The 14,186-nt window shown below is 38.7% G+C and overlaps 1 protein-coding gene across 2 annotated transcripts in view; it reads left to right on the top strand.

The window, feature by feature from the left end:
* Dync2h1 (dynein cytoplasmic 2 heavy chain 1) overlaps window positions 1-14,186 on the top strand; it is a 229,691-nt gene that overhangs the window by 119,663 nt on the left and 95,842 nt on the right. For both annotated transcript variants that reach the window (XM_036192145.1, XM_036192144.1), the window contains exons 64-69: window positions 1,010-1,030; window positions 2,215-2,313; window positions 6,006-6,129; window positions 9,768-9,931; window positions 12,004-12,123; window positions 12,583-12,717. In XM_036192145.1, coding sequence (XP_036048038.1) covers window positions 1,010-1,030; window positions 2,215-2,313; window positions 6,006-6,129; window positions 9,768-9,931; window positions 12,004-12,123; window positions 12,583-12,717 — 663 coding nt within the window. The remainder of the gene's footprint in view (window positions 1-1,009; window positions 1,031-2,214; window positions 2,314-6,005; window positions 6,130-9,767; window positions 9,932-12,003; window positions 12,124-12,582; window positions 12,718-14,186) is intronic.

The following is a 14,186-nucleotide window of genomic DNA, read 5'->3' as shown; positions in this document are numbered from 1 at the left end:
GACCTATGTCAACAGGCTGGCCCCCTCTGTGTAAGGAGCCATGCAGTGGCAGGTGACCACTATCTGAATGCAGGGTAGGCCAGGCAGCTCTCCATTATAAACCCTTTCTTATCCTATCCAGTCTTACTAAATCCATTCCTCAGATATCTCCAGAACCATCACATTTACTTACATTTACTTCTGTGGCTTCATTTTGTACCTAGAGAAATGTACTGTGCCAGCCAACACCTTACCCCTTTGTGTTGCTTGTTTTGTTTCCTGGAGTGGTGTTCCTGAAATGTTAGTCTGCTACTCACAATGTTTCCATAGTATATGCCAATGACTTGGCCTTGCCTGCAGTTTGAAATCTTCACTACTTGGAATGGAATGGAATGAATATGCATTACATATGAGACATGGCATAGGAAGTTCTTCTTGGTCAAGCAGCCCTTACTGATTTTTCTATCTGTTGTGTTAAATGCATAATCTTTGCCCACACTTTCCAAATTCAGCTTTGCCTGATGACTGGAGTTGTCCCACTGCTTTCATAGCCTCTGTTCCATTGTGGGATTAGCTCCTTTACCTGGATAATCTTTCTTGGCTTAATTTGACTTGGCTTTTCCTACCCCAACTCCACATGTCTCCTGTGTATCTTATGTACTTCCTGATGATGCAGTTTTCATTTTTGCTTCTTAATTGGCTATGAAGTCATTGAAGGTAAGGAAATCGATTTTCCTCATTTCTGGACTCCTTGTCTGTATTCCTGTGGTTGTTACCTAGCATGGTAGGCAAATGAATGAGGATTTTTTTATCTGTTAGAATGTGTTAAGTGTAATTTTAGCTGCATTTTATCATGGAACACAGAGATAAAATGTACCTTAGAGAATTTATCTAAAGTTGTATAAAGGAGTATGTATAAGATGAAAATCAACTTGTAAGTTGGTTTAGGCTTATTACACGTACTTTGCTAAAACGAGATGCTTAAAAATATTGTCACCTCTTTTTTTTTTTTTTTCCCTGACTGCATCAGATCATTGGTTTGAAATCATGGGTAAGAACTCTTTCAATTTTAAAAGTAATAATATTGAGGGTGTGACAATATCTACTAGAACTGTGAAATGTTTGTTACTGGATGTTAGCATAAAACCAGATCTAAATCCATAGAAACACTGAAGAGCCATTTGCTAGCCAAGTCATTTTGCCAGGGGTTGTGCCTTCATACAGTGGAGCAGTAAGAGAGGCCTCTAGACACAGATGCCTGGTGAGGATTGCACAGTGGGGTTGTGTGAGGAAGTGTCTGGAGAACTGAGACCCAGGGTGCAGCTATATCTGTTTAGTGTCTTCATGTCCTGCACAGTGTTGGCGATGGACACTGTTTGGGGAGCTTTTAGTTCCTGCCCTCCTCTGCCCCCGCCATGCCACTGAAGTTCCCCGTGTGTTCTTGCTAGTTGCAGTCCAATTGTAAGTGTGTTACACCCACTGCCAGGTGTGGTTTTGTTTTTAAACCACGATAGCAATTGTGTTGTTCTTGAAGTGAGAAAATTTAAGAAAAATTGGTTCATTGTTTAACTACATTTACTAGATAATGATGATTAAAAAATATCATATAGATGTGGCTGGAGGGATGGCTCAATAGTTAAGAGCACTGACTGATCTGCCAGAAGTCCTGGGTTCAATTCCCAGCACCCACATTGTGGTTCACAGCCATCTGTAACTTCAGTTCCAGGGGACCCAACACCTCACCCAGGCATACATGAGGCAAAACACCAATGCACATAAAATAAGAAAGTAAATATATAAATAAAAAATGTGGAATAGGTAATATGTGTTTTATGTTTGACTGTTGTGTCTGTTCCTCTGTATAGTGCTATGGGAAGGCAGCTTCAGTGCTGTAGTTTATCAGTGTGAGACATTCTGCATAAATGAGTTCCTAGTTCTTTAGACCCTAATAGATAGCCTAGTCAGTTTCCCTTGAAGGAAATTTGCAGAGTATGTTCACTTTATTGCAGTTAGATTTAATTGTTTACTACTTGTTCCTAGTAATTTATCTAAGTGGCTTTTGGTGCAGATAAAAGCCACACCATCTCTTCCACTTTGTGCTTGATAGAGTCATATTCTACAAAGACACAGAAAAGCTTATTTTACAATTGATTTACAATTTTTAGGAATTTATTTCTGTTTAAATAAAAATACAAAAATTCATCACTATTTAAAAAGCTTTTTTCCCCCCACTAGAGTCGTGTGTGCCCATTTCTGATAGATCCGTCTTCTCAGGCAACAGAATGGTTAAAGACACATCTGAAAGACTCACGTTTGGAAGTTATTAACCAACAGGTATGCACTGCTTATAATTTAGGTCCTGACTGCAGATAAACCAACAGTGAATACAGCTCAGGGTCCATAATGAGAAGACACATGCAGAATGAGCATTCCTCATGGGGTCTGGGGGAAGGAGAAGGGTGGTCCTCATGGCTGCAGGTCTGTCACTTCTAGCCTAGGAGAAAACACTCATCTGATCCCCAGGAATTTCAACAGTGAGTAGACACAGCTCTTCCTCTTTGTAAGAGGAGATTAAGGAGACAGACCTCTCTACACTGTGCCACGATTAATGACAAATACAGGGCATTGTAGAATTGTAGATGTAAGCTTAGTGTGGAGAGGGAAAAAAACCTCCTGGTCTTATATGCCTCTCCTTTCCTATCCTGTACTCACTAGGGGTTTTAACATGCCCTGAGAGGTGACACTTGGCCAGTAAGCTGTAATTGTAGTGCTTTGGCAGTAACACCTTACTGTCCAATTTACCTTATTAAGGAAATTATTTTTGTCCAATCAAAGTTTGTAAGGATTAACATTTGATTAGTTTTTGTATATATTCTTAAGGTATTTGAAAATTTTTCTCTAAATTTAACATTCCCTATAGAGGTTTCAATCTCATTTGTATGTGGTAAGAATAACTGAAAATTAGGTGATATATAATATATAGCCATTTGTTATGTACCAGTTGGGATATGTTTTGAGAAATGCATTCTTGGGCAGTTCTCCAGTGTGATCATTGAATACATCCCTACATCTGACATTGTGGCCTACCATACCCTTGGCTGCACAGTACAGCCCCTGGCTTCCAGGCCACAGGTCTGTGCGGCAGGTTGTTGCACCAAACGCTATACCAGGGATAGCAGTGCATGGTGTTATTTAACTAATCTAAACAAGGAATGGGTACAGAAAAAAAATAAAAAAAATTAATAAATATATAAAAGCAGGGTGTGTATAGGCAGGAACCAGCGGCGCTGGAGGGCATTGTGGGTGAGGCAGTGCATGTCTGGATGTGACAGTCCAGGACACTTCCAGGCATGCCCAGCTTGTAGTGTGCTTTGTTTTTAAATAGGTAGAAGGAACACATTGTATAAATATTGATAGAATACAGCCAAGTAGATCCCCAGGCATCAGGACTCATGCTGTCAGTGTGCTGTATTTACAGGCAACTGTAATTTACAGTAAGCAATCAGAATGGCTTACCACAGAGCCACCACAGTTTGTATGCTGTGACACCCATGGTATCACTGGTCAGTGGAGAATTTTAGCTCTGTGATAATCTTGTGAGGCCCTGTTGTACATATGCTCTGCTGTTGACTGACTTGTGGGCAGTGAGTCATCCTATTTTGCTTTCATTTATGAAATATTACATCTCCTTTCCTCCCACTTGGAGGCCTGGAATAGTATTTAAAACTCCCCTTTTGCTAGACAGAAAGCCTAAAAGTTCTTGATTGATTATAAAATCTTACCTAATAGTCCTCTCATAATAGTAATTCTTTCTTACAAACACAAATTTATAGGAGTTTTTCATCTTGGTTTTTTTAAACTTGAAGCACAGAGAAGTAGTTCTTTTGAATACGTGGCCATTTATTGCAGATAGAGGTTGGAATTTTATTTTTGTAGCAACTTGTAAGTGTAGTAGAAACTTGATGGAAAGTTTTGTATTATGATGTTGTGCCTAAGTCGCGAGACCCCCAAAGAGACCACCAGAGACAGGAACTCACAGTGGGGTTGTGTGAGGAAGTGCAGCGGGAGGAATTCCTTGTCTGTGGAGAACTGAGACCTACAGTGTTTAGTGTCTGTTTAATGTCTTCACGTCCTGCACAGTGTTGCTGATGGAAACTGGGGAAAAGTACGGGGGAGGAAAGAGTTTGGATTCTTCTGTTCCCCCCTGGAGGATAGGTGGCTTTGGGTCCTTCTTGGCTTTTACAGGGAGTACCTGTGAGGGAGTGGATGGTTCAAACAGGGGTTAGCAGGTGGTGGGAGCAGAAAGGGCTTGACCCAGGGGAGGGGTCCCCCAGGCCTATCAATAAGCCCTCTTCAAGTCACTATGTAAGGGATCTGGTCTGGGTGTCCTGTCTGGGATCTAAACACGATTTCCTTGACCCTGTGGATAGTACCTGAGTCAAAAGTCCCCTCCTGTTGCTGGCCAACAATGAAGGTGGGTCATTCTGAGAAACAAAAAGTAATCTACTTATTTTTCTTAACATTGACACTGTTATTATAAACAGTCTCCTTCACATCCACATCCCTCCAATGCACCAGGGTCAGGTCTAGAGTGGAAGAAGGGGTATTTCCCACAGCCTGCCCTTGTATGTCAGCAAACGAGAGATGGCAGAAATATAACAAATCACACTGCCAAACAAGACAGTCAGACAGAAAGGAAGAACAAGGACCCTTAACAGAGTTCTGTGGCTGACAGATGGTCCAGGCAGAGGGAGCCTCAATTATGCCAAAGACCATACGGACGGGACAGGGACAAGTCAACAGTCTGATCCCCAGAGTTCTCAGATACACAGACGGGACTCTTATGAGTCCCTGGCAAAGTGGCCTCAGTCTTGAGACCCCCTGCCTAGACAAGGAGAGGGGACATCTCCTGACTGCTCCAGGTTCGCTTTTACAGTGCATCTGCCAAAGCAGAACCTCTCAGAAATGGACAGCTGCTGGCAGCAATCAGAAATCAAAAGGAGCAACAGAAAACAGGAACAACAAACAGGCAAGACAGACAGACAGACTCACTCATTGTAAACCTTCAAGGTCCGGGGGGGTCTCAGTGGTATTCTGGGGATCCCAGATGAGCCCTTAAATGTTGTGCCCAAGTCAAGAGACCCCCAAAGAGACTACCAGAGACACAAACTCACCGAAATGCAAAAGCAAGGTTTATTGGGGCAGTTCAAGCCACAGCGGGGATCTCGTCAAGCACACCACACTGATGCAGCAGAAGCTAGAGGAGGTGCCCCTCCCTGAGCATGTATGGTTTCTAAAAGGTTACCACATTAGGGGGGTTTCAGTAGGGTACAATCCTGATTGGCTCGTGCTTAGGGACTTTCCAGAATTCTGCTGTTATCTCATGTTCATTTTAACCCCAGTTTTTTGTTAAACCCTGTCCTGAGCTGTGTCTGAGTTGGGACAGTCTGTGGTTAATCAGTTGCTACCAGATGGCCAGATGGCTGTTCCTGACATCCTGACTTCGTACTTTCTGGTTCCTGGGATTTATGTCTGCAATACTGAGAACTCGAAACCTAAGGCCCATTGCAAAATGGAGAGGCTTACAAGATGGAGGGGCCTTGGTTCCTCAGTGGCAGACATGAAGACTTGCTGTTCAGTTGGTACACAGTTGCTTCCAGGTGTGCAGGATGAGAATGTTCCAGAGATCTGTTCTTCTAATTATGTTTATAATTAATGGTACTATACGAGACACTTAGAATTCGATAGGGAAGAAAGGAAGAGCTGGTAATTTTTAAGCCTTATTTTCTTCTGTGTATACTTAAATTATTTAAATTATGAAAATTTTGAGGTAATTTATTAAACTAAAATGATTTATTACTAGATAATTTTATAAGTAGAAAACAACCATGGATAATTTTGATTAGTACTATAGATGATAGACTTTTAAAACTTCAAATAGTTTGTGTTAGTATCTTCATTGATTATAAGGATCTTTGTAAGCATGGGGATAAGGAACTAGTATATGCTTTTCTTTATTTCCACAGGACAGTAACTTTATCACTGCTCTTGAATTGGCAGTGCGGTTTGGGAAAACCCTCATTATACAAGAGATGGATGGGGTGGAGCCTGTTCTTTATCCACTGTTGAGACGAGATCTGGTTGCTCAAGGTAAATGTTTGAATTTCTTGAGTACCAGTTTTTAAAACCAGGCACAAGCTTACAAGAGTCTCTTTTGGTGGAGTCATCCATGTAAGACATGATTAATTGTCCCAGCAACACTGTGTGGGTTTTGGGGGCAAAGCACACGCTATGATCATCTGTTGTCCTTGCAAGTTGTGACAGTGTATGTAATTGTTGTTCTTAGGTACGCTCATCAGATTCAAGAATTTTCACTCAGGGTAGCTATGGAAACATACACTTCCTGCTCATAGTAAAAAAGGAAGCAGGTGTTTAGCATAGCCTTAACATTCGCAAACAGTTTGAGCACAGATAGCCACTCTTGTAAGTTGTAAGAACTGTGAGAATTTTCCTCAAGCCCTTGGTCCCAGATGCTGCTTATAGACTACTTTTGCAAGTAAGCCATTCTGAAGATGTCTATGCTTCTTCATGGATACCTCATATGGCTTTTAGGAAATACTCATGGGGTATTTCCATGCCCTGACACTTTATGAGATAAACATGTGACTTCTCTGGGCATAGCTGACAGTGAGTCAGTCCTGGGACTCCCGATTGTTGAGTTGCTTGTACTTTATTCAGAGGATAGTGTAGATGTTTTTGAATTTCCCATATTTCTGTAAGTTACGGCTCATCATTCTGGATTTAGATAGAATCATCTCTTTGCCTCAGGAAAGGTTATGTGACAACTTATTCCGAAACATTTTGGGGTTTTGCTGTGTCAGATAATTCCGTATGCATGACATTTGGTTAATTTTCATAAGTATCCTTGAAGTTTGTGCAAATTTTGCTCTTTGTTGGTTTAATTTTTTTTGAAGATCAGTTATGGGCTGGAGAGATGACTCAGAGGTTAAGAGCACTGACTGCTCTTCCAGAGGTCCTGAGTTCAATTCCCAGCAACTGTATAGTGGCTCACAACCACCTAATGAGATCTGGTGCCCTCTTCTGGTGTGCAGGCATACATGCAGATAGAATACTCTATATATAATAAATTAATAAATTAATTAATCTTTTAAAAAAGATCAATTATGTCATATTTGTTGTGTTATTCTTTATCACTTTAAACATTAGTTTGCTCAGTCTTGTCAAGTAAAATATCGGAAAGTCAGTTTTGAATTTATCTCTTTTTGTTTTTGTTCTGTCATTTTTGTTTGTTTTATGTATCTTGAATTTTTGTCATGAAATGTTCTGTAAGTCTAGAAGTCTCTCAAATTTGACAGTCTGATCCTACAATGCTATTCTATAGCTTTATGGACTAGCTGTGTTAAGTCATTGTTGCCAGTGCTATGATACTTACCTGCAAAAAAATCAACTTAAGGAATGCAAGATTTATTTTGACTCATGGTTTTAGAGGCTTCAGTCTCCCTTGGTTGGCAATATTTTTTGCTAGGTTTACCGTGAGGCATTGTATCCTGGAAGGGGTACTAGAGCAGAGTAGCAACTGTGATGTGGTCAGGAAGCAGAGAGGAGTAACTAGAATAGACAGATTCTGCCATGACACAGTCACATGCATGACCCATTTCCTTTGCCATGATCCCACTTTCCAGTTTCCCCACCCTCTAGTACTACTTACACAGTTTAAGTCACCATTATACTAAACTAAACCATTGATCCCATTGGTGTCCTCATGGTCTGTCTTCTCTGGAAATTCCCCTTCTAAGTCGCCTGGGTCTGTTTTATTGTTTTTCTAGGAAATCTGTCAAATGCATTGGCAGTGAAGATCAGCTATCACACTGCTGTTTACATGGCATCCACCTCTCTGTTCTTTTTAAATTATGTACATTTTTAAAGCAAATTTTACTGTGAATGTTTAAAAATGATTAATAACATGACATTTTAAGGTATGGATGCTAAAAGGACAAGTTATCATATCTATCCTTCTATACAGTTAGTCTTTTTCATGTGACTAAAACAGCTAAACAACTTCAGACTTTCAAATATGATACAATTGTATTCATTATAATCCTTATGTTCTAAATTGGCCTTCTAGAATGTTCTACATTGGCTTTCAAACTTCCTCATCTCACATATCTACTATTTTGTGTGCTTTTAGTTACATCTCACCATAGGTGAGTTTGCACAATAATTTTCATGTTTTTTCTGGCTCATTTTCTTTATTTGATGCCCTCTAGGTTTATTCATGTAATAGCAAATAGCAGTATCTCCTTCACTGTGACCAAATAGCAATCCATTATGTTTATATGCTATGTTTTCGCACTGATGGACTCTTCTATGTTTCTCCATCTTGGCTATAATAAGTAATGTTGCAGTGAACATTTGAGGGTGCAAATAGTGTTTTGAGATGGTATATCCTAATCAGCTTTTTGTAATACCCAAGTAAAAAATGGGTCTTTCAGGGCATGTATGTCCCCAGTGACCCACTTCCTCTAAATAGTTTCCACCTTTTAGTTCCTGCCTTCCACTAAAGCTTCCAAATCAGGAACCCATCCACGGATAAATCCATTGATTACATCAGAATTTTTGATTTAATCACTTCCCCAAGGCCCAGCAGCTGATAATCAGCATTTTCACATGTGAGCCAGTTTTAGATATTTCAGAGTCAACATCACATGGTGGTTTTATTTGTGGGTATATACCTAGGAGAGGGATTCTTGGCCACTGTAGAGTTCTAGTTTTAATTTCTTCAGGAACTTCTATAAGACTTTTTTGTAACAGGACATCAGTGTTCACTCAGTAACTGGTTCTTCTTTGTGTTTTGCCTTTTCTATAGTAAGCATCCACACAGAGGTGAGGCCATACGGTAGTTTACATTTGCATTTACCTAATGATTAGTAATGCTGAGCATATTTCATTCTTCATTGGCCATTTTAATGTCTTCTGTGGAGAAATGTTATTCAGGCCCTATTCCATTTTTAAATGGTTATTTGCTTTTCTGCTATTTATAATTCTTTATACATTTTGAATGTTGTCTTTAGTATAGTTTTCAAATCCCCCTTCCCACTGTCTCCATATCATTTTTTTTATTTGGTGGATAGGTGGATAATGGATATCTTTGTTACTACTCAAATTTTTATATTCATAAATTTTTATTTTATATCTAAAGTACTAGTACAATAAGTACCTTTTAACTAAATAATTTAGAAATGGGGAATAATACATGATTAAGAGTCTCTAGGTTTGTCATCTACAAATAACTATTTCATAAAAAAATTGGAATATGAGACATACAGTTAATATTAGAACTATACCCATTATAAGTAGGTATCCCATTGTTACTTCTGTGTGCCAGGATCATCTTCATGTTATCTGAATGCTATGTACATGCTATCTGAGCAGTTAGCAGTTTCTGGACCAGTCCAATTTTGATGTCTTTTGCACTGTATTAGAAACCTGTTCTCTCTGGGTCAGAGACTGCAGACACTCTTTGAAGGGGATGAGAAATCTCCAAAGGAAAGACCATGTGTCATGTGTATGTGTGGTTAAAGTGTTTAAACATATTTATCATGGTTGTCTTTCAAAGTCAATCAAGGAAACTCGCTGCCCTATAGTTTTTTTAAAAGTCTGTGTGCAGAAATGCTTGAAAACAGTTTCTAAAAACTCACATACATATATACATACATACAGAAGATTCAAGCCAACTAATTTTGTGTGTATATGTGTGTTTTTGATAGGACCGCGTTATGTAGTACAAATAGGTGATAAAATCATTGACTATAATGAAGATTTCCGCCTTTTCCTGTCAACAAGAAATCCAAATCCCTTCATCCCACCGGATGCTGCATCCATCGTGACTGAGGTGAACTTTACCACGACCAGAAGTGGACTTCGAGGGCAGGTGTGTGGGCAGGACATGCCAGTGGACACTTAACAGAGCCATGTTTGCTAGGAATGAGTTTTTAAAGATAGTTAGGATTAAATTTAGGATTTGGAAAATATGCTTGGAAGTGAAACATCCAGATCCTTCATTAGATTTGTGCTTTTGATGCTAACTTCATATTGTTGTTCCTCTAGTTTACTATCTTTTTTTTATCTTTTAAGATTTATTTAGTTATTATGTACACAGTGTTCTTTCTGCATATATTCCTGCAGGCTAGAAGAGGGCACCAGATCTCATTATAGTTGGAAATGTATAGCCCAGGCTGGTCTTGAACTTGTGATCCTCCTGCCTCCGCCTCCTTCAGCAAATCCTACCTGCGTGCGCCACCACAACCGGCTGTTGTTCCTCTAATATAATTCATTTTACTGTTTACTTCTGTTACATTTGGTAAAATTTGTGAGACAGATAGTTCATAGAGATAAGGCCAGTTTTTAAAATTCAAATTAAGGGCTGGGCAGTGAGTGGTAGCACATGCCTTTAATCTGTGGATCTATGTGAGTTCGAGGTTAGCCTGGTCAACAGAGAGTTCCAGGACAGCCAAGGCTACACAGAGAGACCCTGTCTTGAAAAACCAAAACATAAGTAGATAAATAAATAAAATTCCAATTAAGAAAGCTGGAAACTGCAGTTATTTGATGTGTTCATTAGTCAAGGGGCTCTGATTCCTGAGCCAGGATTTTTTGAAAAGGATTTTTTGGTTAGTTTTTGAGATTATGATTGTATCATTTTCTTCTTCTCTTTCCCCCTGCAAACTCTCTTTCAAATTCACCTTGACCAGTGTTAAGCACTGTATCAGTGTGTCTTTGAGCTCATTTATCTGTATCTGTTTTGTTACAGTTTGGAATTAATGTTTGAGATTAAAAATGTTTTGTAACTTTATTTGTATATTTTTAGCTTTTCCTCTGGAAAGAAATGTGTGTTGGTTTTGAGTGCCATCTCTTCTTTTTATTCATTTCACAGTGTTTATCTCCTTTTGCTCTGTAAGACAGCATGTGCATCTGTGTAATGTTTACTTTATTGAAATTTAAAAGCTGCTTCTTCAAAATATTCTTTGCTTATACCCGAAGGCTTCCTGAGTATTTATTTATGAATTATGGAATTTGCATTATAATTCTTACATATCAGTACTTGAACAGTCACTCAGAATTTATTGACAAAATTGCTTCCTGGATCTGCAAACTCGCCTTAGGAACTGGTGTGAAGAGCAGTGTGGGTCTTCCTATGATTAGAGTGCAAGTTACAGACAGTTCCTGCTGAAACCTTTTCCAACATGGGCACTGTCTGACCTCCCTAACAACAGTATAGGAAGTCTCTTTTTAAAAAATGTATTGGTACTATTTTTATTTGCATTGAATTGTTTTAGAAATTGCTTTATTTTTAAATTAGAATATAAAGTATTAGATATTACTATGACATTTTTGAGCAAAATGTGTTTTCCTGTTTGTCATTTTAATTGTAATAATCTTAGTGGGTGTGAAATGTTATTTCAATTTTGTTTTGATAATATAATATTTAATTTTTGAATTACATTTGTGTGTGTGTATATATATGGGTATGCGTGGTCCCTGATGTGTGTGTGAGGGTCAAAGGACAACTGGAAGTCATTTCACCATATAGATTATGAGGATCAGACTCAGGTCTTTAGACTTGGTGGCAGGTCCTTCACCCAGTAACCCATTTAACTGGCTCCCAAAATGAAATATTTTAAACCTTAAGTAAATGTTTATTAGTAGCTAATACTATTTGCATAGTTTTTATAGTTTAATCTAACTTTATAATGAAAAATTTCATACTTCACAAATACTGTGGTTTTTACGTATTTGACATTGCAATGATTGCTTTCAACATCAGTCTTCTGTTTTTTTGTCAGGCACAGATGTGGAAGTGCCTTGTACTCAATTAGAAAGAATCAAATGATGTCACATTTATCACAGTACCTGGGTGCTTGCTCATTTCTGAGGCCTACTCAGAAGTTTTCCTGTGTTTTGAACTTGATTGCTGGGATTACTTCTCTTGTTTTCTTTTTTAAGCTTTTAGCGTTAACCATTCAGCATGAGAAACCTGATCTAGAAGAACAGAAGACAAACCTGTTGCAGCAGGAAGAAGATAAGAAAATACAGCTAGCAGGACTTGAGGAGGCTCTGTTAGAGGTGATGAGCTTCAGAGGCTGCATTTTTATCAGATACAAACTACAAGTGTCTATGACACATAATGCTTGGGATTTTTCCAGAGTCATTCTAGTATCTCAAAGTCACAGTTCTAATAGAAAACAAGGATCTCTCTCTCAGAATAAAGATCTGAAGGAGTTATAATTAAGATAAATTGTTCTAAGCTAATAATTTCTTTTTATTGCATTGTTTTATTATTCATCATATACTTGAAATTTCAAATGGCATTATAATTAGCATGAAATTATGATTGATTGTATAAACGTATTTACTTTTGGTTACTATGTTAATAAATATAAAACATGCAGTTATATATAGGAAGGCTAAGTAATGTGAAAACTCTTTTAAAAATATTTTTACTGTATTAATAGTTAATATAGTTATATGCTTTCTGTAATTGATTATCTTAATTTATAATAACTTGTATTATTTCTTCTGCAGACACTTGCCACATCTCAAGGCAATATTTTGGAAAATAAGGATTTGATTGAATCTTTGAATCAGACAAAAGCAAGCAGTGCCCTTATTCAAGACTCACTTAAAGAATCTTACAAACTCCAGATTTTTCTTGATCAAGTAATTATCTCCTTTGCTGTGATTTCATGTCACCTTTTCTTAAATATTTGTGTTAATTTGGTAGAACATGTACAGTCAGATCTTCAGGGGGAATAGTTTTGTCAAAAATGAAAGCCATTCAAAAATACCAGAGCCTGGGGTGTGATTTTAGGGAGGCAGTAAAGATGTCACTCACACTGGGTAAAGTCAGCTGCTCTGTCTACTCTGGTGGCGTCTATATCAGATGCCACGTTGTTACTTATGGTAGAGATGTGCTTTCAGATGCAGTTGAAAGTGAATGTTCTGGAAAGGAGTGTGAGAGAACATCTTCACCATTTGTGTCTGTCAGCATTCTGTTACTCCAGTGACACCTGTGAGAGATCAACTTGTAATGGAAGGAAGGTTCATTCAAGTCATAGTTTGGGGGTTGGAGCTCAAGGTCAGTTACTCGTTGCTTTGGGAACTGTGGCAAGGCAGCACATCACGGTAGGAAGATCTGGTGAAACTCTCCCACTCTGTCTGTGTGTGTAAGAGAGACTAGGAGAAGAAGGGGTGAGTGGGAGGAACCAGGGTCTGACAGTCAGCCCTTTCTGAAGATACCCCATTCAATAAACTGAGACCCCAAGGTCATCTCTTAACAATTTCCTTCACTGTCTTACAGCACCATGGGCTTTAGGTAAGATGTTAACATGCAGACTCTCAGGGAAGAGTATAAATATAGATGTCTAAACTGTGGCACCATTCTTAGATGTCTGTCTGTCCGTCTTGTTCCCTCCCTCCCTTCCTTTCTCTCTTTAATATTTTTAGGGGGGTCTTAGACTATAGTCTATATTAGGCAAGGTTCTCTAGAGTCACAGAACGTATAGAATGAATCTCTTTCTACATATATGAACAGGGGCTTTATTGGAATGATTTATAGGACTGTAGCCTGTAAGTCATTCCAATAAATCATAAGTATTTGTGTTCATTTGGTAGAACATGTACAGTCAAATCTAAACCAACAATGGCTAGCTGTGAACAGAAAGTCAAGAACATAGTAGTTGCTCAGTTCCAAATGAAAGGAGTCTCAACTGGTCTTCTGTAGATGCTGGAATCCCAAAGAGGTAGTCTCCAATGCCAGTAAAGGAGTGGATGTGCTAGCAAGGTGAGGGCTAGCAGGCAAAGAACAAGAGCTTCCTTCTTCTATGTCCTTATATAGACTTCCAGCAGAAGGTGTGGCCCAGATTAAAGGTATTTTTTTCCCATCTCAAGATTTGGATTAAAGATGTGTGTCTTCCAGCCTTAAGATTCAGATCAAAGGTGTATGTTTTCCCACCTCAAAGGCCCAAACTAAAAGTTGATTCACCCACTTCAAACCAAGCAGATAGTCTCTCACAGGTGTGCCCTGCATTTCTGGATTGTAGTTCATTCCAGATATAGTCAAGTTGACAACATAGCCATTACAAGTCCTAACTGACTTTGAGCCCAGCTGGCTTCAGACTTGCAGTGAT

This window comes from Onychomys torridus, chromosome 7 (genome assembly GCF_903995425.1).
Source record: "Onychomys torridus chromosome 7, mOncTor1.1, whole genome shotgun sequence".
Classification (NCBI taxonomy): Eukaryota; Metazoa; Chordata; class Mammalia; order Rodentia; family Cricetidae; genus Onychomys; species Onychomys torridus.
Note: the sequence above shows the minus strand (reverse complement) of the source record. Positions and strands in the feature narration are given on the sequence as shown.